The 27,628-nt window shown below is 36.2% G+C and overlaps 1 protein-coding gene across 1 annotated transcript in view; it reads right to left on the reverse strand.

Moving 5' to 3' along the window:
• TRHDE (thyrotropin releasing hormone degrading enzyme) overlaps positions 1 to 27,628 on the reverse strand; it is a 363,215-nt gene that overhangs the window by 154,960 nt on the left and 180,627 nt on the right. Inside the window, exons 4-5 of the mRNA XM_035002118.1 lie at positions 22,413 to 22,567; positions 19,274 to 19,387 (exon numbers count right to left, since the gene is read on the reverse strand). Of these exons, the coding sequence (XP_034858009.1) occupies positions 19,274 to 19,387; positions 22,413 to 22,567 (269 nt within the window). The remainder of the gene's footprint in view (positions 1 to 19,273; positions 19,388 to 22,412; positions 22,568 to 27,628) is intronic.

The raw sequence follows: 27,628 nt of genomic DNA on the forward strand, positions 1-27,628 counted from the left end.
TGAAAATGTTAATGTTACTTTTAAGCAGGTATGCAATCTTGTTACTCATTCAATTTAAAAATGCACATTGAAACTATTTGATATTGAAATTAATGGGTGGGAACATGGAATATATCATCATACTTCAACTTGACCAATGAACACTTTTATTTATAAGAAATACCAATTGAAGATGTGGTTTTCATTCTGAAGGAAAAATAATATTCAATTCTTTAAATAGTGATTGCCCACTCCATTATGTAACTCAAACATCTGATCGAAACCACAGTGTAAAATAAACTTAAAGTGGTGTTTTATTTGAATCCTAATTTTTAATATTTAGCAACAATAAATATATATGATCAATATGAAAATTTAGTCCACATATCTTAGTTTGCTAGCAATGTGATTTTTAAATGATATAAAGTAAATGGCTAAGTAATTACAAATGTGAAACCTAAGGTAAATTTCTAAAATGAAACTCTCTTGTTTAAGGAAATATAAGTTATATATGATATGTTGCCTCATCAGTAGAATTTCAAGAAACTGTTTAAATTTAGTAATGTTGAGTCATTAGCCAACTTTTGGAGAAAATGACATTGTGTAATTGAGAAACAAAAAGCATTAAAAGAGATTAAAAGAGAGGAGAAAAAAAAGAAGAAGAAAGAAAAGACTGGCAGAAGAACACTCACAAAACTCAGAAGAGAGAACACTTTAAATTAAGGAAGAAAAAAAAATTCTAGCCAGAGGCAAACCCAATTTAACAAAACTACAAAGAGTTTCCAGGAGAGAAGGTGTTAATTTTTTATCAAAACTTGTGTCGTTATAAAATAATAAAAAAAAAGGTCTTAGCTTATTAGTCACCTGTTGGGGCCCTTCCCCCCTTGATCCACAAAGACAATAATAGTAACAGCAACAATTACAAAGTATTGATTAATTGCCTACTGTCAACCTGAGACCATGAAAGTTTCAAAATAAAGTTCAAGAAATCCTGGCTCTAATATGAGATAAAAGAACAAACACTGAACAAAATAATGGTTTTCTCTTACACACGAGAAATGCCAAAGGAAATCTGAGGGAAAAAATCTGTAAAATGGAATTATTTATACAAAGTTTAATGGAAGAAGTAGAATTTGTTCTGATCCTTGAAGGAACTTTAAAGGTGTGTGTGTGTGTGTGTGTGTGTGTGTGTGTGTGTAGGGAATAATATATTTATGGTGCATATTTAACAGCTTTTATTCTAGTTCATATTTTAACGTCACCATGAAGCTATTCTATCAAAGCAGCACAACAAGGTAAAATGTGGAACTTTAAAATTTGTTTAAATAAGTTTAATGTTGGGCGCCTGGGTGGCTCAGTCGTTAAGCGTCTGCCTTCGGCTCAGGTCATGATCTCAGGGTCCTGGGATCAAGCCCCGCATCGGGCTCCCTGCTCCGCAGGAAGCCTGCTTCTCCCTCTCCCCTCCCCCTGCTTGTGTCTCTCTCTGTCAAATAAATAAATAAAATCTTTAAAATAAATAAAATAAATAAATAAATAAGTTTAATGTTAATAGTAAGAATAAATCCTACCACTCTAATATAGAGCCTTCTTGGAGTTGTTGCAATATGTGTCTACATTTAAACAGTTCAAATAATACCAAATATATCATTTTGTATTGAACTATTTTCAAAAAGATATTACATTTGAATTTTTGGAGAATAGTGAAAAGATTTTTCAGGTAGGTAAAGAAAGTGTGAATAAACTCAGAGCTGAGAATAACACTTGGAAAAAAAGAAAGCCCCCTTTATTTTTTTTATTCAAATATGTATTAAATTCTTACTCTGTGCCAGATATTGTGCTGTGTCTGGGGAGGAAATATATGACTGAAACTTAGTTCCTAACCTTAAAGAACTCAAAAGTGTAAGAGAAAGACCAATAAACAGCTAACTGTATTACAATATGATGGATGTTATAAAACACAAAGGATGAAATGATTAATTAGTTCAGAAATAGCTTCAAAAGGAAGTGACATTAAAGTGGGTTGTTGAAGGATGAAGGGTTACTTAGATGAATGGGGGAAGCAGCTTTTTAAAAAAGGACAAATCCAGGCAGAGAAAACATGAAAAAAAGCTCCTTTGTGTGAATCCTCAGATACCAGGTGGAAGAGTTTGGTCTTAATAAATAGGCAGTAGCAGGCATAATGACATAATAAAAGTAGTGTCTTAGGAAAATTAACTTATCTGTGGTATCCAGGGAAGCTTGATGTATGCAGAGACAGGAGGTAGAAAGTGGCTATAGTACTCAGAGGGGAGGTGGTGATGATGTATTAGAACAAGGTGCTGCCGAAGGACTGTTGTATCTGAGAGATATTTTGAGTGAAAAAATCCACCAACATTGATACCCCAATGCCCTGGCTCCCTTAGCAGATGATGGAGAGAAAGTATTAAGAGATGACTTGATGGAATTTTTTTAAAGGGGAGCGGGAAGCTACTGAAAGAAATGGAGTAGTGGAAAAAACGTTGCTTTGGAGGGCAAGTTAGATGGGTATTGAGGAGGGCACATTCTGCATGGAGCACTGGGTGTTATGTACAAACAAGGAATCATGGAACACTACATCTAAAACTAATGTTGTAATGTATGGGGATTAACATAACAATAAAAAAATTTAAATAAATAAATAAATAAAAAGATCACTTTTAGACATGTTACAGGTAATGTGATGGTAAACACCCAAAAAGCAATATGCTACAGGCAACTGAAAGTAAAGGCCTGCATCTAAGGAGCAAGTGTTAATCAACTTTTGGCAGTAAATTGTAGTTCGTATAAAAATATAAATAAAATCTCAGAATCCACTCTTTTTTTATTATTTCTTACAATATTAGCATTTCGGGCGCCTGGGTGGCTCAGTTGGTTAAGCGACTGCCTTCGGCTCAGGTCATGATCCTGGAATCCCTGGATCGAGTCCCGCATCGGGCTCCCTGCTCAGCGGGGGGTCTGCTTCTCCCTCTGACCCTCCCGACCCTCCCCCCTCTCATGCTCTCTCTCTCTCAGTCTCTCTCTCAAATAAATAAATAAAATCTTTAAAAAAAAAAACAATATTAGCATTTCATAGACTGGTGTTTAGTAACATACGTAAAGGGAGTTATTAAGGAGGGCACATACTGCGTGGAGCACTGGGTGTTATACGAAAACAATGAATCGTGGATCACCACATCAAAAACTAATGATGTATGGTGACTAACATAACACAGTAAAATAAAATTTAAAAAAAAGAATTCTTATTGAAGCGTTAGATACACTTGACTAATTATATTCCTTAACATCTCAAAATGGCTTCTGCCTGGACATGTCAAATTCTACAGGGTTAACAGTGAATATGCCTGGTCCAGCCACAGGCATGGTGATGAGTAGGAAAACAGGAGGTACTATCATCAAGTTTCTACAGGAAGTCCGAGTAGTTTTAATGAAGAGCAATATAAGGCGGACACTTTGTCACCAGGAAAGAAAGAAAAACAATCAGAAACTAATCTGAATCAAGATCAAAGAAAGTCAGATACATCAAACCAGACGAAGATGACAGCCAAGCCTGAGCCAATTCAAGTAGTGGTGAGGTGCTCATAGGCATGAAAAGAGCAAAAAAAAAAAAACAATTCTCAGGGCAGCAGTGGGTTATATCAGGGAGGCCACAAGGACTCAATTTTCTAGGAGGATGGATGTGAACACAAATGGCTCTTTGGTATTCCTGGGAGAAAAGGCAGGTGCGCTCCTGCGAAGTTGATGAAAGTGTCCTACACTCGAAGTAAAGTATCTGCCATTCACTAGCTGTGTGACCTTGAGCAAGTTACTCAGTATTTTTAGACTTCAGCACCTTCATTTGTAAACATATGTGGTTGTGAAGATTAAATAACAGAATGTGTTCTACAAATATTTATTGAGCACCTGCTATATCCCAGATGGTATGCCTGGTTCTGAAGATAAAAGATAACAAAGACATGGACTCGACCTTCAAAGATTTTAGAGTAGTAAAAGGAGAGAGTGATGAAAACAAATATTACAAAACCACCTGCTGTATGTAAAAGTGGAAGCAGGTTCAGGAGATGGTGTGCCTATACAAAGAAGACTGTGATTTTTTCTGCCTGGGGGAAGGCAGGAAAAGCCTCTGAAATGAGAGTCGGTGTTGAATTTTTAAGGATGATTTGAGTTTTCTAGACAGAAACAGCAGAAAAGGGTATTTGGGACAGAAAGGAGTATCTTGGAAAAGTCATGGAGATTTAATGGCTTGTTTGGGAGACTACCAATTTTTGTGTGGCAGAAATCATTTACAATGGGGTAAATGACTAGTGATTATCACGGAGAGATAGACAAGAACAAAATCATCAAGGATCCTCCATGCCAAGTGAGGGAGCTAGAATTAAGAAGTGACATCACCAGACCTACATTTAGAGAGATTATGAATAAATACTGGAAAGTGGACTAGGGCGAGGAGCAACCAGAAACAAATATAGGGCAATATTGCATAATTATGCTAAAGAACACACAGTATGGACATTATCTGTGACTATAAGACATCATAGCAATTATTTATCTAAAACCTAGATGTCCTGTTGGATATAGATAAAGGTACTTTTCTAATCCATAGAGTCAAATCAGTAAGAATATCTGACAAAAAATATTTGAACAATGCAATCTAATTCTATACATGCTTACTGATTGCTTTGTATATGGGACATCCTTTTAGAGGCTGGGGAAACAAACACAGCTGGGACCCAATTTCTGCCTCCAAGCAACTCCCATTATGCTAAGGGAGACAGATAAGTGTACAAATATTAGTGCCACCCAATGGGTGAAATATTAGTAGCATAAATAAAGTACTATGGGAGTAGAGAATAGAGGGAAAGTTATGGGTAGAAATGTTTTCAGTGTCTCTGACCAGGTCGATTCAACCTCAATTGATCTATCAATACAAGGAAATAAGATATAATATGTTATTTATGTTTTACCCCTCTGGAAATCTACTCTACCATGAGATAAAGACTTTTAAGATTTCATAGGTTCAACAAAATGTCACATAAAGCATTACTAATCTGAGCCCCTTTCTACACAAGACTAGAACAAATGATAGAGCTTTGCATAGTTTGGTTTTTTCAGTCTTGTTCTTTGTGACTTATTCACATGGCAAAAGTTAAAGCCGAGGAATATGACCAAGAATTCAAAAAAGAAGCAAATATATGGAGGAAAAATATTAATAAGGTTTTATTTATGTGATACGGTATCTCTGTAACCACAATTGTCATCTTTGTAAACAACACAATACCATATTTGTAAAAACTAGAAATTATTTGGATTCCAAGTTTCCTAAAATATTCAAAGAATTTTACTCTGTAATTTTATATTGTTGTCCTACTTTTACAAAGTTCTAAAATGTCCAAAAGTATTTCAAACTTTACTCAGTTGAAAGTAAGCTAAATGTACTTGTGAAATATTATGTCATTATTTAGCTGATTAGTTAACATTTTATAGACAGCTAAATCATATGGATGGATGAAATAAAACTAAAGAGCTAGTGAAAATAAATGGTGCTTCCCTATAGCAATGTATCTTAAAAATTAACATTTTAAAATCTCATGTTTAAAAGACACATGCCCAAGATGTTAATAATTATTTTCATGGGCAGTTTGTTAAAGCACTCCATCTATATTAAAATCAAACTTGTGTAAACACGCATGTATAGTAGCCACTGAAGAATAATTTTTAAAATAATCACCATTAACGCCTATGATGAAACAAGCACTATACTGAAAATTTTACTTCTGTATTTGTTTACATAACCTTTAACAGAAAATGATACATAACACAATAATCCAGCAGATCTCTAATGATATAACATTATTCTGGGATTTTACACAAGCTTTACAGTAAGGAACTCAAATGAGTTCTATACGTTCTTATTTCTTTTAACTATCAACCACATTTTATCTCCTGCCAAGCCACAAATGTTCTAAGATGCCTTATTCAATGCATAAACTAAAAAAGCAATTATATTTCTATAAGCCTATCTCAAATGACTTTGTAAGCCTCTCATAACCCCAAATAACCCCCTGCACAGGTTTCTATGAACTGCTATATTCTCACATGTTACTAACACAGAGAAAATCAGTTAAATTGTGTCTCCCATGACTACATCCTTCAGCTGCCTTATGTTTTGTTTGTAACATCCAAGTTGAATGTGTCACATCTCATATTATCCAAAATGTGGCACAGCTACAGGAAAATGCTAAGATGGAACACAAAATGTACTGCATTGCATACAAGTAAATTACGAACCTTCTGCAGACTTACTCAAGACCCTGAAAAGTAGAGCAGTATTGATAGGGCAGAAGTTATCATCAATTAGTCACTCATGTTTTCATTAATTATGATAATCCTGGGTCTTATGGAACAATCATGAATGTACTTCAAACAATGTCAATCACGGTAATAATTATGAGCAGGTTGTCTAATTACATGGCTCATTCTGATTCTAGCAGCCCCAAAAATCACTGTGAATAATAACCACATGCCATATGCTCTCATACAACGCTCTTAAAATGTTCATATCATTTAACTTCCCTTCACTTTTTAGGATTTCTTGACACCTTTCTCTTGGCTTTCCTTCAAACATTTACCCAATGCTGTTATATATATTGTAAATCTTAATATCCTTTTTAAGTCAATGAATGAGTTCCTAATAGAGGTACAGAAATTGTTATAATCTTTCATAAGTGATCTATTGACCCTCATTTCATAATTTTTTTGTTAACTTTTGACCAGACTTTTATTATTGAACACCTCGGAGATGCTATACTTCGGGTTAAATTCTGAGAAATGAGGGTAGAATAAACTCTCTAACCTGATGAAAGCATACTGTTTAGTAAGGGAGATTTACTTCCTGTCCTTTGCTGGTTAGCAGGAACTAATTCTTGCTCTTCCACATGTCACTTCAGGATCCTTTCCATAGATTTGAAACTTCAGACAGAGAATAGTTTCTTCATCTTTTCTAATAATCCTATCTCGACTTTGGCAGTGAGAATCTTTTTCTCTATTTCTACGCTTAATTTTTTTGACAGGCCAATAAGGCATTTCAATGAAATAAAATTTGCCAATCTTCTTTGATAACCACACATTTGCTTCTCACGTCCATCACAAGGACTCACTAATATTTTGCAGACACATTAATAATAAGTTAATGATGGCATTATAGTATTTAATTGATAAAATGTAATTCGGAGTATTTTTAAATGTATACTGACTAATTATCTTAAACAAAATCAATTTCTGTTTAAATTCTAAAGGAGGGGTGTCTGGGTGGCTCAGTCTTTAAGCGTCTGCCTTCGGCGCAGGTCATGATCCCAGGGTCCTGGGATCGAGCCCCACATCGGGCTCCCTGCTCCGTGGGAAGTCTGCTTCTCCCTCTCCCGCTCCCCCCTGCTTGTGTTCCCTCTCTCGCTGTGTCTCTGTCAAATAAATTAAAAAAAAAAAAAATCTTTTAAATAAATAAATAAATAAATTCTAAAGGAAACTTTCTTATACCATTCAGTCTGGAAGAATTCCAGGGATAAGCTAATCAACTCCCTGAAGTTATTAACATGGATACCAAGTGGCCAATTCATTTTATGTTATTTTAATTTGTGAAATAAATAATAATTCAAATGACCTTAATCTGTAATAAAATTCTTATTAATTTGATGAATGAAATTTATTAGCACATCTTTTGTACTTTAATTTCAATATTTAGTGCTACAAATGGTCAGTTCATCAAATAACCTAGCCTGATAAAACTTTACATTTGTTGGGGCACCTAGGGGGCTCAGCTGGTTAAACATCCAACTCTTGGTTTCAGCTCAGGTCGTGATCTGAGGGTCGTGAGATGGAGTTCCACATCAGGCTCCATGCTCAGCACAGAATCTACTCAAGATTCTCTCTCCCTCCCCACCCTGCCCCTCCTCCTGCTTTTTCTCTCTCTCTCAAATAAATAAAATCTTAAAAAAAAACCACTTTACATTTGTTGCCAGATCATAGAAGTCTGTATTTTCAATGAAAATAAAAAGTATTATTTTTTTTCAAATTTGAAAGATTTAAGCCCGTAACAACTCCAGAACATACACGGCACTTATGGCCCAGAAAGTTAACCAATTCAGAAAGGAAGTTCCATATTTATTCCCAGATCTCCAAGTAAGCTACTATAATATCTATACGTTGATTGCGGTATTAATAGAGAAAATTTTCAACATTCAGAATGCAAAATCTGGACTAGCAATTCATTTATAAAGTGCAAAAGTATTAAAATATTAGTATTCTAGCATCATTCAGAAATGAAATAGGTATACTCAAAAGTATTTTGTGAAAGGCACTTTCTTTGCTCTTACTAATTTTTATGGTATTATTAATAATAATGAGTGATACTATTGTGATCCTCATTTTATAGAAAGTTCACTGGCTTGCTCAAGGTTGCCTAAGAACTGGGGATTGAACCTGGGCAGTTTGCCTCTAGAGTCCATGCTCTTAGCCACTGCACCACGTTGGCCAGAATTAGAAGAAATAACAGAGCAACTCTTTGTATGCACCCCATTGGAAACCATTCTCAAACTCAACTAAGACCCAATGGACATAAAACACTGCTTCTGGTATAACCAGAGAGATTGGTTATGGGCATGACCCAGGCCCATTGCTAGCCCAGCTAGCAGGGCTGACCTAGCACTGAGATGCCACCAAAATCAACGGAGAGTCTGTTTAATATACTCAATAAGGACTGCGGTGAACTCAGACGGAAATTCTATTCTTGAGTCTAGTTACAGTCAGGAAAATCAGATTTATCATCTTTGCTTAATTGTAGCAAATGTTGATCTGGCCTAGAATGTTATTCACCCACTTTCTTCAGCCACTGAAGCCAATGCTGAGATTGTGTGGCTAACTTCCATGACAGCTATGGTGTAGACATGAAGCAAATCACTCATTGCAAACGTACTAGCACACAGGTGTGCATGTGTCTACTCACAGGCTTCCCTGTGGCTGGCTTTGTTTTGTTTTGTTTTTTCTGATTCTACACAGTTTTTTTTTTTCTTTCTTAAAAGCTTTTATTTTAATTCCAGTTAGTTAACATACAGTGTTATTTTAGCTTCAGGGGTACAATATAGTAATTCAACACTTCCATATATCACCCTGTGCTCATCACAACAGATGCACTCCCTAATCTCCATCACCTGTTTCACCCATCCCCCTAACCACCTCCCCTCTAGTAATTATTAATTTTGAATATGTGATTCACAATATTCTCCACTGAAAGATAATTTTTGGACCCTAAAGGTAATACCATTACACTTAAGTACCTAAGAGTAATAATAATACTGGTGACAATGATAGTAAAAACAACATTTTTTTTTTTATTCTTGAAACTATCCCATGACAAAAACAGCATGAGTTATTTCATACATATTTTGAAGATGAAGAAACAAGATCACACAACTAGTAAGTGTCAAGGGTCAAAAATTTAATCCATGGAATAGGTAGAAAAAAGGAACTGAACCTCATTCTAGGAAACTGTAAAGTAACATTACTCTGATGAAAATAATTTAACTATCCTGTTAAAAGACATCTGTGAGGATTTGATATTTCACACTTATCAGTGTGCTCCCCATCTCTGGCAGAAAAACTAGCAAAAAAAAAAAAAATGGGTATCCAATAAATGTTTGTTAAATAGTGAAAAATGAGTCAATATAGATTAATCCCTGGAAACATTTTGTCAATTAAGGGCCCAAAGATGCCAACAAAATGCTTAGCAACAAATAGTAAAATGTTATTTTGTTGTGAGAAGCCAAATTATTTTCAGGCTTGGGAAGTGATATGGCTCGTCAGCTCTCAAAACAAGCCAACAATTCCAAGAAAAGCTCCTTATTGCCTTAAAACTAAGGCAAAAGCTTTATTTAAAGAGCTTTTATTTTTAATTAGTCATCTCCAGTAGTGTATTATGCTTAAGATTCTTCAAATTGGACCCATTATGTGGATAGTTGGAAAGAGAATATAATGAATGCCAAATCCACTCTGAAGGAGCAACTGACCTAATCTTATCTTTAATCAGACAACTTTGGAAATAAATAATATTTAAATGAAAATATGCCATTCTACCACCCCCACCACTACCACTACAACCAAGAGAAGACAAGTTTTCTTCATAAAGTACTTATCTTCCAAGTAAATTTGTGAAGCTTACAGAAAGAACGGGACTCAAAAGCAGAACTTAACTGAGCAGAAAGACACTCAAAATCTAAATGAAAAGAAATGGCTACTGTAACCAGATAAATTTGATTAAATATTAGAGAACATGTTTGAGCCATGTAATATAAACATAATAATAAGTAGCTAAATGTTCTATTATTCCATCAATTGACTAATCTTCTGAGACCAACTGTGCTAATTTTCCAAATGTATCTATAAACATGAACAGTCTAATTGAGCTATTCCATAAACAAAGCAACTTCTGACAGAGGCATGATTGGTCAACTAAGAGCCAAAAAATACTAATTTAACCACACCTGCTAACTGAAACCACTACCAAAAACAGAATACAGTGCATACAAGAAACTGATATATAGCAGTTCCATGCTTATAATACCATGAGGTTTGTTCCACAGAAATTAGCAAAACAAAGGCCTCATTTTAAGTGCTTGATAATTCTTTTACTTAATTAATAAAGAGAATGAATGAAATGTATGACTGAATGTAATGGCAAACAAGTAACAGCAATCCATCAAAGTAGTTTACATAAAATTATTGAGCTGGTACATCGTTAACAGCACTCAAGAAAGGCATCACCGGACTATATGTAGAGAAGAAAAAAATAGAATGATTAAAGGAATTAATCGGACATAGTTGTATCTGGAGTAGGTAAAGAAAGCATTCCCACATATTTTAAATTTTTAAAGAAAATATAACACAAAAAAGACAAAAGACAGCACTCTGATCATTGTAAAGAATTCTATTTCATCGGGGCGCCTGGGTGGCTCAGATGGTTAAGCGTCTGCCTTCGGCTGAGGTCATGATCCCAGGGTCCTGGGATCGAGTCCTGCGTCGGGCTCTCTGCTCCTTGGGAGCCTGCTTCTCCCTCTGCCTCTCTCCCTCTCTGTCTCTCATGAATAAATAAAATCTTTTAAAAATTAAATAAATAAATAAATAAAATAAAATAAAAAAGAATTCTATTTCACCAATCGGAGGGAGAGGTGAAAAGCCAAAGATATAAATGGTTTCATATAAAGGGGCTTTCCTACGTTTGTGAATGTAGATCCACAGAGGTTATTTAGCTCAATGCCAAAACATGTTCTACCCCAAATCATCTTCTTGAAATCGTGGTTGAGGAGAACTGCCTGAGCTGTGGACTGCATGGTGGTCTAGCCATTACCACACTCTTCAAACTCTTAGGAAAGATGGTCACAAAGAGGTGTACTCTCAAGACAAAATGTTTAATGCTACACGGTAAATCAACCTAAGTCTTTATCATTTCAAATGGTAATGGTATGGGCGTCTGGGTGGCTCAGTCAGTTAAGCGTCTGCCTTCGGCTCAGGTCATGATCTCAGGGTCCTGGGATCGAGTCCCGCATCAGGCTCCTTGCTCAGTGGGGAGTCTGCTTCTCCCTCTCCCTCTGCCACTCCCCTCACTTGTGCTCTCTCTCAAATAAATAAATAAAATCTTAAAAAAAAAAAAAAAAAAAACAAGTGTTAAAGGTATAATTGAGGCAAAATCTTCAACAACCTCAAACTATTTATTACCCTTTGTGGGGTTTTTTGTTGTTTTTTGTTTTTGTTTTTGTTTTGCCTTTCTCTTCACAGGATGCCCTTTTACATTTTTTTTTATTCATATCACTTGAACTCACTACTTCCCTTTCTCACATTCTTGTCTGGCAGTGTGAAAGTAACCTTGATGAAAAGAGGGAAGAAAAAAGTTCTATAAAGTGTTATGGACTGAGACAGTCACTCCTTGCTTAGAAATGAGTTGTGTTCTAATGTCTTTGAAAACATATAGCTGCCTGCTTAAGGATGATTAATAATTAGGAAATTAATAAATTAGCTTTGGTTGCCCTCTTAGTCCCCAGCCTTCAGTTTTGTTGTATTTGTGTTAAAGGCTTTGCAAAGCAAGTTCTTTTTAACATATCTGGGAAAAGGCTGAATGATATCAATGTTGAACAATACATATATTGTAGGGAGATAAACATTTTTACTAGTGGTGGTAAGAGGTACAGATTAATAATGGTATAATCTGCTATCGTAAGTAATGTATGTTCGTGAACAAGGATGTCTAACAGAACATTTCATTATTTTGGTATAAATTTTTGGCATTATCATTTTTTTGGTTTATCAAATGCTGTCTGACAAGTTTTAGCAAGTGGAAGTATTCTGCTTACAAACTGCTCTTACTTGAAAAGGGAATGAATGGGTTGATTTTCCCTGCAATATTTCTAGATATGAAAAAGGATGGCCTTGCATTATTGTTGGGCTCCAGGTTCAGAAGAATTTTCTTCTTAGAAAGTGTCTAATCTTGTCAATTTATCAGTTGGTTTTGAAATTCCTATGGAAATGTAGAAAGACCTTGACACCATGCAAATCTGAATGTGGTCTTCGGAAGAAATACTTTATTCCAAAGGGAGTGCTCATTTATCTTTTATCTCTAAGTTTAAAATATACAAAAACCTGAAACACTTAGTGTCTTTCTGAATAAAATGACTTTGCTTTAAAGAAAATTCATTCTTTAAGAACATACAGGAGACTTCCATTTGCAGCTTTGTTTTAAATTTTAAAAATTTCGCCTTGGAGAAAATGTGAGGTGATGTACTAAGAAAACCTCCCAGATACATACCTGAACATACAAAAGGATAAGTGAATATATATGAAAACTAAGGAATTATGTTTGCTTTTTCTTCTCTTCCTAAAGATATCTTACTTAATAAAAGTTGGTCTTCTATTAGAAGCAGTAAATGAAGCAGAGTTACATTTCCTGAAACTTAACACACCTTGATAACAAGCTCTTCAAAAGCTCGCATTTCCCAAACAATTGTGAGGCTAACGTCCTGATTCTTGAGAAAGAACAAGCGTAAATAAAAGTATGAATGCATTATCTGTTCTTCAGTTGTAGTTTCATCCTCAAAAATGCATTTGTGTCATAAAACTTCTAAAATCGTTAATGTATTTTCACAATTTACAAATGACTGCTCAGCCTTTTTCATCCCTTTTGTGAAGAAATGCCCTTAACAGGGCTACTAGCCCATCATTAACATATTTTGTAAAAAGCACAGAATTGGCCCTAAAGTGAGAGAAAATGTAAACACAATTTGTTATTGTAGTGGCCTTGGCGAGAGGTATTGTCATGTGTTAGTATAATAGGTATCGTTCCCGTTTTCACTGCTATTTCTCCTAGAGATTCTTCGTGTCTCTTTAGCCACCACTGGTTAGAATCCAAGTCTCTGGCCTACTTCTTAACACTGACATCCTTTCTGGATGAGCCCAATTTGTACACTCTTTGAGTGTTAGTGTAACCCTGAGTGCACTGGGCATATACACATTAGAACTTCTCTGATGTTTACTCGGAGTTCGGATATGGCAGACGAGACCCTTTCCTTCAGGGGCATCTGCTACTGTCCTCACTGCAGTTCTTACTTCCTCTGTGCACTTTTGTTTCTTTGTTACAAGCCTATTGTCCACCAATGCCCCAAACTGCTCTGATCACAAATGCTAAGGAAAAAGCAACTCTTTCTCCCAGAAGAGAGGGCGACAACTCACCAGTTCCACTGAATTAAGGAAAAAAAATTTTTCTATTCTTCAAAATAAAAAAATCTATGTTTTCAGCAAGGAACTTGCTTGCAGAAAGGAGGGAAGAGTAAAGGGAAAGCAGGAGAAGAGGTCTATTTTGAAGGCTGTGGTTCCCCAAGAGACCCAGGTAGACACTCCTTCCACCTTCCTTCTAGTCTTTCAATGTAAATGTCACTGCTAAGCTACTGAACAGGATCAAAAAGACCATAACCCTGTGGAACTAGTCACAAGAAGCCTTTAAATTTTTCATATTCGATATGTGTTAGTCATTTGAAAAAATATATATATCATTGACCAGTTGAAAACAATTGAATCTTCTAATTTACTGACTTCTCAGGAGTAGAAAGATTATTATAATGTGGATTTTGATCATAATAGACAAACACAACTACATGGAAAAGCATGAATATACAAACACACATTTATTTGATATTCAGTATTTATGAAGTAAGATTCTAAAATAAATATTTAATTTCCACATGATCTGTGACCCTATAGCCCTACTGAGCAAACATATTTTGATATTGATGAAGTATAGACAATAGTATCAATATACCAACTATTATTAAAACGTTTATTAACTAATTTTGAAAAGCACGCAAAAGCATTTTTCCCTCCAGACATTAAGCCAAGTATGTATTTGAGAAATGAAGAGCTGAACAAGTAAAATATTAACAAAAACCAAGACGTTTTCTCTCTACCTTTCTATTCCCCCTCTCAATAGCAGAGTGTATATTATTATTTGGAATGCTGAAGCAGTATATCTTTACATTTAAACTGAAAAAAAGGGCGCCTGGGTGGCTCAGTCGGTTAAGCGACTGCCTTCGGCTCAGGTCATGATCCTGGAGTCCCAGGATCGAGTCCCGCATCGGGCTCCCTGCTCGGCGGGGAGTCTGCTTCTCCCTCTGACCCTCCTCCCTCTCATGCTGTCTCTCATTCTCTCTCTCTCAAATAAATAAATAATATCTTAAAAAAAAAAAAAGAGCTCGGGTGCCTGGGTGGCTCAGTCGGTTAAGCGACTGCCTTCAGCTCAGGTCATGATCCTGGAGTCCCGGGATCGAGTCCCACATCGGACTCCCTGCTCAGCTGGGGGTCTGCTTCTCCCTCTGACCCTCCTCCCTCTCATGCTCTCTGTCTCTCATTCTCTCTCTCAAATAAATAAATAAAATCTTTAAAAAAAAAAAAAACTGAAAAAAACCCACTGAACTCAATCAACTATATTTCAGTTCATCAATGATTTTCTCAACTTCTTTTTGAGTAAAAGTAAAATAATTTAAAAAGTAAAGATAATTTCATTGCGATGCCTGTTAACTTAGGCAGGCAATTACTATTGGAGCACATTAAAATGATACTAAGTCTAATGGCAGGATTCACTTTTACTATTTTAGTCCTATCCATGATAGAGACAACTGAGAACGTTTTTTCAAGGTTTTGGGCAATACACCTTAAGATATCTTAAGTATTTAGCATAATGAAGTTTAGTTGCATGATTCTCCATTAATATTATCTTTATGCCCAGGTATGTGTCCTCATAAAAATTTAGGGAGAATTCCCAGTCTGCAGACTGTATCAGCATACAAAGTTATTGCTGTGTGAAGCTCCAGAGAATCCCAATTCATTTAACAAAAGAACATACGCTCATGTTTAATAATTCTCATTATAGCAGCACGTCCTTACAATGCTATATTCAGGAAACTAAAGGACATGCCTACAGTATAGATACAAACTATAATGAAAACCTATGCAATACGCAGAGGAGATATGATTTTGCCTGCAACAGCACCAGGTCTGTAAAATAAGGAATTCTTCAGAGTAGCATTTAACCATGCATCCTTTTCTTGTACTAAAACTCTTTATTATAGACTTTTTCGAATTAAAATGATCAAGAATTATTGAAGAATAGTAACTGTGTTGAGTGAGTCTTCCCTTTTTTTTTTCTTCCCTTCCAGGGAACACAGTGAGATTTAATACGACTGCCATCAATATCATATTGTAACCTGATTCATCCAATAACGTTGTCAATAACAGCCAACTTTGATGAAATAGTGTCCAGCAAAAGGACTACATGCCCCTGAAATATATCCTTAGCCCTGAGCTGAAGAAGCTGCTTCTGATGATCTTGACACTTCTGTTTGATGAATGAAACATTATATAAGGCTTATATTCCTATAGCATAAACCACATTGCCAGTATAGATAAGAATTGATTTGGTGAGACTGAGTCTAGTTAAAAAGATTATAAAAATTACTTTGTAATCTATACATAATTGTTATAAATCTAGGGTGTCAAAACAGATGACTGGGCTTGGAGATGTTAGGGCATCTATACATAAAATCAATGCACCTTTCTAATGGAGCATTTATTTTCCAGGTACATGATGCCTACTCACATTTGTATAGTGGCTCATACATTTCAAAGACTTTGCAAGTTATTTTATCTTCACAAAAATTCTGTGAGCTTGATAAGTCAGGACAATTGGCCCCATTTTTCAAATGATAAGAAACAATCAGAGAAGTGAAACACCTTTCCTGGAAGCTGAATTTCTTCTTTCCAATCCATTCCCCTGACCTTACATCATACTACCTGTAAAGGCCCATATCTATAAAATGGTAAACTTGATTAGTTTGTTGGGAACAAAACTATCATAACAGTTTTTATTCCATGTAGTGTTTCTAATATAAAAACTGATTACTTCTGTATCAGAAACTGGCTCTGAACACACACACACACACACACACTCACACAAAATCTAAGATTTTACTAACTAAGCAGACTAAGCAAATTTACTGGCCTAGATCAGAACAAGAACTTCCTTGGCAATATTATGTAATTCTGGGCTTCTTTATTGCTATTCCACTGAAGGTAGCTTGTCATAGCAACCACCCTAGAAAACTGAAATTGTATTTTCGTGCTTGAGACTCGGTGTGTAAAAATGATAAAAGCACTGTTTTTGAGATTAGAGACAAAAGAGGTCAGCTTCCTGAATTTCTTTACTCCTGACACAAGACTGACTTCTGATTTTTCTATTTTAGGCTAAGCTCTAGCAAAGCCCAAGCCTTGCACTCCTGGGTAAGCTTTTGTGCAATATCCTAATAGTATGAATTACTGCTGACACAGCCGTCACTCTTGTTCTTTCTGGTATTTCTTCCACTCTTGCTGATGCCATTATGAAAAATAGTGCTGGCACAGTCTTAAAGTCACTTATTATCCTCTTATCTGTGGGGCTAACTTATTCTTAAAATTTTGTTTGCAAAGAAGATATTAATGATATATAGAGGAGCAATTTGTTTATAGTTTCTTCTCATTGGTTTTTTGAATTGAGTATATTGAGGTACTCTACCAACTAAATAAAGCTACTACAAAGCAAAAGCAATCAGAGACCAGAATGTATTTATAATCTTTATGATCTGAACATAAAGAGACATCATAATAAGACCTGCACATCCTCACTATTGCCTAATTAGTTATAATGGAGTTTATTCTTTCATTTATTAGTTTAATAAGGCGAGCCTTCTATATCACTGTACTTACACCATCATTAATTCTCATTTCTTAATTATAAAATATGGATTTATAAGAAATAAAATCTTGGATCTTACCACCTCAAGGTTTTTATACTTTCAGTTCATGGTCTGTATTCTATTAAGAACAAAGTGCCAGGTGGATTATTTATACTTTATGTTCATTTTCAATACATCTTATAAATATGTTCTCCAGAAGGCCTACATTTATAACTTAACTGATAAAAATGATGAAAGAACACAAAAAATCATTCAGAGACAAATTCCAGTATAAAGACATTGAAACTTGGGATATATTGCCATGCTAACGCCATCAAAGGCTGTCAGTTTCCAGCCCATGTATAATTCTGTTGATTACTTTTTAATCCAAGATGTATTTTTCATAATGATGAATAGAAGGGATTTTACGATAGATAGCTGAATGAACTTTAAAAAAAGCTTACCTATATGAGTAGCATGTCACTTGTAATAAGGTCATTTTTTTAATATTGAAACATAATGAAATTATAAATCAGTGATAATCCACAGCATAATGAAAATTAAATGAAAATTTTAAACAAAGTTGGTTGAAAGTCATCTAAAAATCAAAAGATATTTTGGGGAATTGGAGGAATATTTTCAATATCCTTAAACATTTCAGTTTTAAAATTTCACATTTGTTAAAAGAATACTTTAAATAATTAATATCGTACAGCATTGGTGATTTTTCTTCAAAGTTCTTTAAAGGCATTTTCACTTATTTCCACTGCCATGATAAAGCAGATTTTTAGAATCATGTCATATATGCAGACACATCTAGATACAGAGGGCTAAATAAAACGATCTCATTGTTTGAGGAAATGACCCATGTTGCTTTTACAAAATAAGGACAACACTGCATGAACATAATGAAAACATATCAATCTGATATTACTATTATCACGGTTCCTCTGTGAGATATGTAAGATCACATTTTTTTATGCAGTAGAAGTTGGCTGAATTGATGGTAGAGAAGTTCTATCATGACTTACAGACACCTTCATATTTCATCTTGGTTTTACTCTTCAAATCATAATCATGATTATAACAGATAATTAGGTAATCACTTACTATTAATACTTTAAACATCAAAAAAGAGCAGTGCAAAATAAATACATGTTACTGCTATGCTATATCGCAGGTGAGATATGAGTTTCTGGAAGCTGACAAATGTTAGTATTTGGCAATTTTTACACAGTATCCCTTAAAATTCAAGTTCCAAAACAGCATATGCCCTGGGTTTCATTTAATAATAACACAGTCACTTATTGATTAATAAAAACAGATATAAAATGAAAACCTTATATTAAAAGACACATAAAAACCACACCTTCCCTCCACTTTTTCTTTTAGGATGTCTAGAAACATCACTGCTTAAGGGACAACAAATCCGACTTCAGGTTCAGACAGACAGATATATTCTTAGAGTACAGGTACCATGTGCATAACTCCTCATGAAGTTAATGACATCTTACTAAGTCATTTGATCCTAGGGTACACCTACAGCCATAATGTATTTTATAAATAAGCAAATATTTTAGCTAATTTTTAGTCACAATGAAGAAATATTAAGGAGTCATTTTTGTATATATTGAAATACTGTATACACAAAATATTACTTATGAATTACTGTTACCTTCTCAATCTTAAAGAATTTTCCTTTGTTCTCAAATGCAACAATCTAAGATATTTCTAGAAGAAAAGCTATACCATTTTGAAATCAATTTACAACCAACCAAACTCTATTCAGTTCTAATAAATAAAACAGAACTTTTTTGGAATACTTCAAATTTAAGTTAAATTTAAATTTTGGTTACCTTTTCTTTATTGGACATGTGATTTTCCAGATGGCATTTTCAGTCACCTCTAACGATAACATAAGCTCTGTAACATGAGATCAACCTTTCACTAGAAGTCCAAACAACTAAAAAAAGTGCACCTACCATGTTCCAGCCAGGGTAGAGGTAGTCCGTGCCAACAAATTCAAAGTAGTGAGCAAAACCTTCCTTCAGCCACACATCTTCCCACCATACTGGAGTCACGAGGTCACCAAACCACTGCAATTGAAAAATGAATGAGCATCAGATAAAATCAAATTTTTTTATCTAAAATCAGAATTATTTTATCTAAAATCAAATGTATTAAACTACGACTATCATAACTGGAATTCATTCCCCAACAGATTTTGTGATCTTAAAATGTATTATGGCAAGACAATTGATTTGTTCAAATACTTGGTGACACTAGGTTTTTGTTTTTGTTTTTGTTTTTATAAATGCTTTCAGGGAAGAACAAAAATATAATGACCAAGGAATACAAAAAGAATATTTAACCCGGAGAAGAAAGGACTCAGGAGAAAAAAACTGATCACAGCTATTTTCAAATATTTGGAGACCTGGTACACAGAAGAGGAAGAGACTTGTGTCTTGTGGCCCTACAAGGAACAAATAAGAACTAGTGGATGGAAATCAGGATTGGTAGATGTCTGCTAAAAATATAGGAGACCCTCTAACAGAATGAGATGGCCAAAGATGGAAAGTACTGCTGCAAGTGGTGAGCTACTCATCACAGGAGGTATGGAAGCATTGCCTTCTAACAGCACAGACAACTCAAAGAAGACATTGGCTGACTGAAGGAACTGAGGGCTTTCATGATGCTCCACACCTGACTCTCCATGATCTTGTGATAATAAGGGCCTGGACCAAAAAAAAATCTCTAAAATCCCTTCATGAAAAACAATGTCTTTTTTTTTTTTTTGAGAGAGAGAGAGAGAGAGGTGGAGTGAGAGAAAGCTAGTGTAGGGGGGAGCAGAGGGACAGGGAGAGAGCAAATCTTAAGCAGTCTCCACACCCAGCACGGAGCTGGACACAGGGCTCGATCTCAAGACTCTGAGATCATGACCTGAGCTGAAATCAAGAGTTGGATGCTTAACCAACCAAGCCACCAAGGTGTCCCAATAATGTTGTTATTGTTAATCGGTGTTTTAATGAGATCATGATGTCCCACTCTGACATTCTTGCTTAGTTTGGCAGAAAGTTAAAGACATTCTTTTTTTTCATTAAAAATAAAAACAAAAACATTATATGCCTAGAGTGATCCTAAAGACTTTGTGTGTGATGATGAAAAGTCAGGAAATGTCCCTTCTTGTGCAGCTGACACTTAATTGTGGAGGCAAGGGCAATGAGGTGAGATACAAAATAAAAAATATAAAAGCAAATGAACAACACAATTCCAGATCCAATAAAATGTGAGAGGAATGGGGAAAAAGCCACTTTAGATTGTCAAAAGCAAAAATGCTCTCTCTAAGCAGGTGACATTTGAGCTCAGACTTTAACGATAAGAAGGAGCCAGCCATGAGAAAACCTTGGGAAGAAGATTCCAGGCAGATGTAAGCAACACTTAGTGTGAAGACCTTAAGTGGGAATGAGATATTTAAGAAACGGAAGGAGAAGGCAGACACTATCAGATCAGGTATAGCTTTAGGAGCTCCAGTGAAGAGCTTAGTGACTGAGCGTTTCAATATTAATAATAAAGTATCAGTTACTCAAGAGGATTGAAATACAAATAAGAGATAACTCTACATTGATGACCATAAAATAAATGATATTTAAAATCATTTTTATTCTTAATCAAAAATGCATGTTTCTCCTTTAAATTGAAAGCCTGTCTTAAAAATCATGACAATGCCTAGGTGGGAGAGAGGGTAATGTAGAAAATACATTATTGAGAGTGGAATGAGAGTGGAATTAATGAGAGTGGAAATTCTGTTTCTCCCAGCTTCTGGACCCTTTTCTCGTGGTTTAGTAGCCTGCACTACCAAGTTCTAACAAGAAAGTAACATATAATACGGAACAAATGAAATCCGGTTCTAGGAACAAAGATAACATCATCAGTGTGCTTATTTCAACAGAACTATACAAGTAACCTGTTTCTAGGAATCTGCAAAAAGGAAACTGCTTATGCCTCGAAGAATTACTATGTTTCACTGGAAAACATCCTCTTTAGCACAGTGGAGGAATCCTGATTATCTGTGCAATGGATCCCCTTACGTCTGAGGCAAGAGACACATGCCTGACCTGGCAAGCATGACAGGTACAAACATCATGCAGGTTTACTTGCAGAAGGTTGGCATTGAGGGAAATGGCCATATGGCCTGAACCAATTTATCATTATGTCAGTATTCATGTATTAGCATTTAGCACTTCACTTTCTTTCGCTGACAGCATTTTCCACATAGTTCCTTCTTGAGTTTTTCTAGCTTTTTAAAAAGGTTTTGGGTTTATAACAAATAGAAGCCATACAGTATCACAATGAGATTTCCAGTGGTTTAACTTAAAGCTATCCATACTCACCAGGACAGGTATTGCTTTCCATTTGCATGAACATTTATTTTCAGTTTTGTCTTTTTTTTTTTAACTAGAATCAAGATTCAAGTAAGCATTGCAAAATCTCTGTAATACCTTCCACTCATTGTAAGAAACTGCATAGAATCAAAATGAAATTAATTTTATCTCTGCTTCACTACAGAGTTGGCTAATTTACATATGAATTTCTAAACATGCCAAGACAAAAAAGTATCAATCACTGGAGAACAAAGAGTCTATGGCTGAGTTAGTGAAAGACTTCCTAAGTGTCTCTGTGATGGGAAAAAGGGAATAACAAATTGATTTCAGCAAAAGCAAATTTTGACACATACACAAAACTCAGCTGCATCTTGCAGCAATGCAATAAATCACTGCCATCACTGCACTTACCATATATACACACCAATAATCACAAGGAAATAAAGCAAGGTTGACAAGGACCCGGGACTGGATAGGGTCTCTGAAGAGGCTGCAGTGCCATCTCACTCAACTAAACTGAATGACAGTTGTTTATTCAATATCATCAGTGGGTTTGCTTTTGTTTGTGCTGTCATCTGAGAAAAATGACATATCATCCAAAAAGAACTACACAGTACTCTCTATATAATTAAAACTTAATTGGGAGGAAAATAATTTAGCTCCTAATCTAAGTATCTGAAATCATTCTGCATTCTCAACAGTTTGCAATTATACTTACACCCAATCCTTTTTCTCATACCTGGTGACATATCTCATGAACAATGACCATGGTGACATCCAGTAAATAAGAAATAGATGAAACACTGGGATCCAGCAGTATTCTTTGCTCCACAAAAATACTTAGTCCCCAGTTCTCCATAGCAGCGTACGGGTGCTTAGGCACAGCTAAAAGATCTAGAAACAGGATAAAACAATTCCAGAGGCTTTAACAAACATACCGGATTCTAAATTCATACCCTAAAAAAGTCCAGAAATCCTAATGAAAAGGAATATTTGCTCTTTCTCAGTAATTTTTTTTTTTTTCTAAATTAAACTACCTGCCATTTCTACATGACAGCAGAAATATAGGCTATCACAGTACACGCTGGCCATATCCATTCATCTCCGTTCATTTTCAGACCAGGTGCTGGAGGAGGCTGGAAGTATCGGCACCATTATTGATGGGCCCACCCTAATAAGTTTCAGGAAGTCAAGGAAACCAAATGCAGCAGAAATCTACAGAGTCAAAGGCATTATGCCTTCTAATGAAAACATATTCAGCTCAATGCAGTGAATACTGTACTCTTCCTTTTACCTCAAATGTTTTCAAGGGAAAACATTTTCTATATCAGTTTAAAAGTATGATGTGTCATTTTTCTAACTGCAGAAATTCTCCTGTATTTTTTGAGTTCTGTTAAAAATAAAACGTTGCATTCAAATATAGCTTAGAGACAAAACTGAAATAGTGGAAACTGGCATAAGGGCTACTGAGGAAGCCCGCAGGCTTTGGTTCTGGTCCTGCCCTCCACCATTAACTAGATATATGACCTCGGTAAATCACTTAATTTCTCAAGACCACAATTCCCTCACCTATAAAATAAGGTTATTGGCCTTCATTATCTCTAAAATCCCTTCCACCTCCAAAAATCTATGATTAGATGATGCTAAGATGTGTGCTTATTTTAAAAGGCTGTAGAGGTATTATCAACTTCTGGTTAAGGTGACACAATAAGTTCATGCTTTGATGTACTCCCTCGGCTCCAAACACATAGCAGTGATAAATAAAATATTAAAAGGGAAAACTAAAAAATATCTCCAGGCTTGAAAATAAACCTCTTCGTGGATCAGAAATGGTACAGAAATGCAAAGCAGCGATTGCATGTGAAGCCACAGTCCTGCTGCATTCTGACTCCAGGGGCAAGCAGTGGCCACTGGGGACTGGCTCCAGCAGGATCCGCCGGAGCCAAAGGGACCTAAGCCAAGCTGATTGCATGATGCCAGGGGTTGAGGTAGCGCATGCGTCTTCACAAGGGCTGTAAATAGCTGCCGCTCGTTGCTTCTTGGGAAAGCTAGGAAGTGGCAGAGTTAGGATTCGAACCCAGGCAGCCTGATTCCAGTGCCTTGCTCTTAAGCACAATGATGTAATGTTTTCAGTCTCTGACGCAAAAGTTCCATTTCCCAATAACCCCAGAGTACCCACCTAGGATGCCAAGAAAAAAATGGTATGAGAATGTTTGCTATAGTACTGTTTTTAAGAGTGAAAGGGGAGGGGCACCTGCGTCGCTCTTTTGGTTAAGGCTAAGCGGCTGCCTTCAGCTCAGGTCATGATCCCAGAGTCCTGGGATCGAGCCCCGCATCGGGCTCCCTGCTCAGTGAGAAGCCTGCTTCTCCCTCTCCCTCTGCCCCCTGCTCTCCCACTCATGCTCCTCTCTCAAATAAATAAAATCTTAAAAAAAAAAAAAAAAGAGTGAAAAGGGAAAACCAAATGCCTTTCACCAAGATAGTGGGCAAAGAAACTATAAAATAGTTAAAATAAAGGAATACTACACAGCAATTGAAATACACGATCTTACCCCTAGATTCTTATACTATATAAATCAATATGGATAATCTGAAAAACATAATGTTGATGGAACAAGATGTAAAATGACCCCTACCATATACTACTTAAAATAAGCAGAATAATACCATATGTTATAAATGGACACTCACACATGCACACACATACCCAGACAGATAGTAGCAGTAAAATGCACATGCAATCACATATGTATAGGAATGATGAACACCAAATTCAGAATCATGATTGCTTCAGTTCAGAACGGGCAGAAAGGGGATGAGGGACAGTCTTTCAGGTTCGTGGACCCCATTTCAGCATGGGGTTGGGGAGGATTTCCACACCACCAAGCAATTCTTGGACACTGGAGAATATGAGAATTCAACTCAGTTCTGCCACTATCTACCTGGAGATAGCATCAGATTCCACAAGTTAAGGGTTCAGTCCTACAAGACCGTCCTGTACCCCCACTTAAGATGCCAGTAACCAGCCCAGGTTGCTATCTGTACTTCTGACTGATGGGCTATAAATCAGAGGTTCCCATGATCTCCTCCTTAGGTTTGATTAATTTGCTAGAGAGGTACACAGAACTCAGAGAAACATTTTTACTTACTCGATTACCAGTTTATTACAAAAGGATGTAACTCAGGAACAACCTGATGGAAGCGATGCCTTGGGCAAGATACTGACAAAGGGTGTGAAGCTTCCATGCCCTCTTAGAGTGCACCATTCTCCCCAAATCTCTCTGTTCACTACCAGGGAGGCTCTCTGAACTCCATCCCTTGGGGTTTTTACAGACTTTGTTACATAGACATAATTGATTTAATCTTGGCCATTGACAATGGACCTCAATCTCCAGCCCTTTTCCCCTCCCAGGAGGAGGCGGCCAGAGGGTAGGATTGAACGTTCCAACTCGCTAATCATATGATTGGCTGGCTCCACAGCGATCAGATCTGCCCCTACCCTTAGGTGTGTCCCAAGAGTCACTTCATAAACATAACAAAGACACTAACATTAACATAACACAGACTCTCAAACCCTTAGGAAATTCCAAGGGTTTTGGAAGCTCTAAGGCAAAAACCCATGTAGAACACCAGTATTTGAGAAATATATATCAAATATATATGAAAAATACATATTTGGTCATTCCGATGACCAGATAGACATTTCTTATAAATCACAGTACTATAGATGGTCACAAAAGGGATTTCAAATCTGTCTTTAATATTAATTTTTTTAAAGCAGGTGATGGGTACATGGATATTATGTATAATATTATTGTTTCTTTTCTGTATGCTTTACGTATTTCATAATAAGAAAAAGAATAAAATGGTCAGCAGTCTTATAATATAGTTGACTGTCATGTATTCATCATTTCAACAAACATCTTCTCATCACTTCCTGTGTCCTTAAGTCTGAGATGTATAATAAAATAAATTGATATGATCCCTATATCCACTACATTTTAATTTAAGAATGGGGACATGAGAACATAATACAAGAAATAAAGAATAAAAAGTGCTGTGAAAGAGAAAGAAAACGTCTGGCTGGAGAAGTTCTTGAAAGAGTTATTATTTGAGCTGGACATCAAAAGCAAATAGGATTTCAACAGGCAGTCAGAGGTACTATCTGCATTCATTGACACAAACATTTACTTAACATCTCCTTTGCTCAATATAGGAATTGTCCTGTCCTTTGAGCTCTCCTTGCCTAATGGCACTTATATTCATATGTGGGTGTGTGCAGGAGGAGGAGGTCAGTCAGCAAATAGTAAATGAATGAAAGAAATTCAGTGAACAATAAGTTCTACAAAGAAAATACAACAGAGTAAGACAATGATTGACGGATGGGGTTGGTGTAGTGTGGTCCACGCAGGCCTGCTAAAGTAATCACATGTTACCTGAGGTGTGAATAATGTTTGAGGCCAGCTATCCAAAGACTTGTCGAAGTGTGTTCTAAAAAGGGATAACAAATGCAAAGGTCCTAAGGAAGAAATGAGATGGGAAATGAGATGAGTATATTGGACAAACAGAAAGAAGGTCAGTGCGGCTGAAGGAGAACAAATTGCAAATACATCACAAGAAGACATTCTTCTATTTAAGATTTTAATTTGAGACCTTCCCTAAATATGACCAAACTAGGCAACAGACCCTCTCTGTGCCAACTCTGCCTGCCACCATCAGATGGCAACAGCAGTAAGCCATCTGGGATCATGTACTTGAAGGGACACGTGAACTTAGGAACAATCCTTTGGAACCAAGCCTGTTGTAAACAGAGGCACTTCTGTATGCGGGAGTTCTCCAAGAGTTGAGAGTAGTCAGGTCCCCACAAGTAAGTGAGCAGAGCAGGCCACACACTGGAATTTGGATTGGCTCAACTGGCACGAGAGAGAAGATTCCTGACTTGAGCCAGATGGAGACTCTAGGAATTTGTAATAAATGGGAAGGTACACTTAGGCGGCTGACATCAGACAGCAAAAGCCTAACTAGCAGGATAAGCAGTACAGCGAGGGGTCAGTTAAAGGTTGGTGCCAAAGAAACCACTAATGGTGACCTAAACCTACTGGTTTCCAGACTTCCGAGAGCACAGAAGTCAGGCCTGGGTAATAAGGCTAAACATCCACCACACAAGAACTCTTGAGCAAATGGAGCGAGACTCAGTAAAAAGTGATGGAGAACAGAGTAGAGCACAGAAGCATCAGTAATAGGAGACAGCTTCTCAGATACAGAAAGGTTTTACAATAGATATAGGGAACCATGTCTATGGATAGCAGAAGGGGGAAAAAGTGGAACTAAAAAAATTAGATTATGCTACTATCCACATAATAACCTTGTAACAAAATACCAACGAAACTTGGATTTTGTTCTAACAACTACTGAGAGATATTTTAACTGGGCTTCTCTGCTCTATGCCTTTATAACTTAAAGACTCTTAATATTTTTATATTTGTATAGCTTTATATTTTAAGAATGCTTTTGGGGCACCTGCGTGGCTCAGCGTGGTTGAGCGTCTGACTCGTAATTTTGGCTCAGGTCATGACCTCATGGGTCGTAGGATCGAGCCCTGAGTCAGGCTCTCTAGTCAACGAGGAGTCTGCTTCAGTTTCTCTCCCTCTGCCCCTTCTCCCACTTGTTCACACATTCTCTCTCTCTCAAATAAATAGATAAATCTTAAAAAAAAAAAAGAATTCTTTCATGAAGCATATATCCATATAAACACTGAGACACAAATATTCTTAACAGTTTTACTTCCAATAGCCAAAAACTAGAAATAAATCAAATGTCTATCAGCAGGTGAATGTGGTATATCAACAAAATTCTATTCAGCAATAAGAAGAAATGAACTATCAATACATGTAGCAAAGTTGAATCCTGGAATAGCTAAAAAGGAAGAATATATATATATGTACAGTATGAATC

Source organism: Mirounga leonina, unplaced genomic scaffold (genome assembly GCF_011800145.1).
Source record: "Mirounga leonina isolate KUSES-001 unplaced genomic scaffold, KU_Mleo_1.0 Mir_126, whole genome shotgun sequence".
NCBI classification, from domain to species: domain Eukaryota; kingdom Metazoa; phylum Chordata; class Mammalia; order Carnivora; family Phocidae; genus Mirounga; species Mirounga leonina.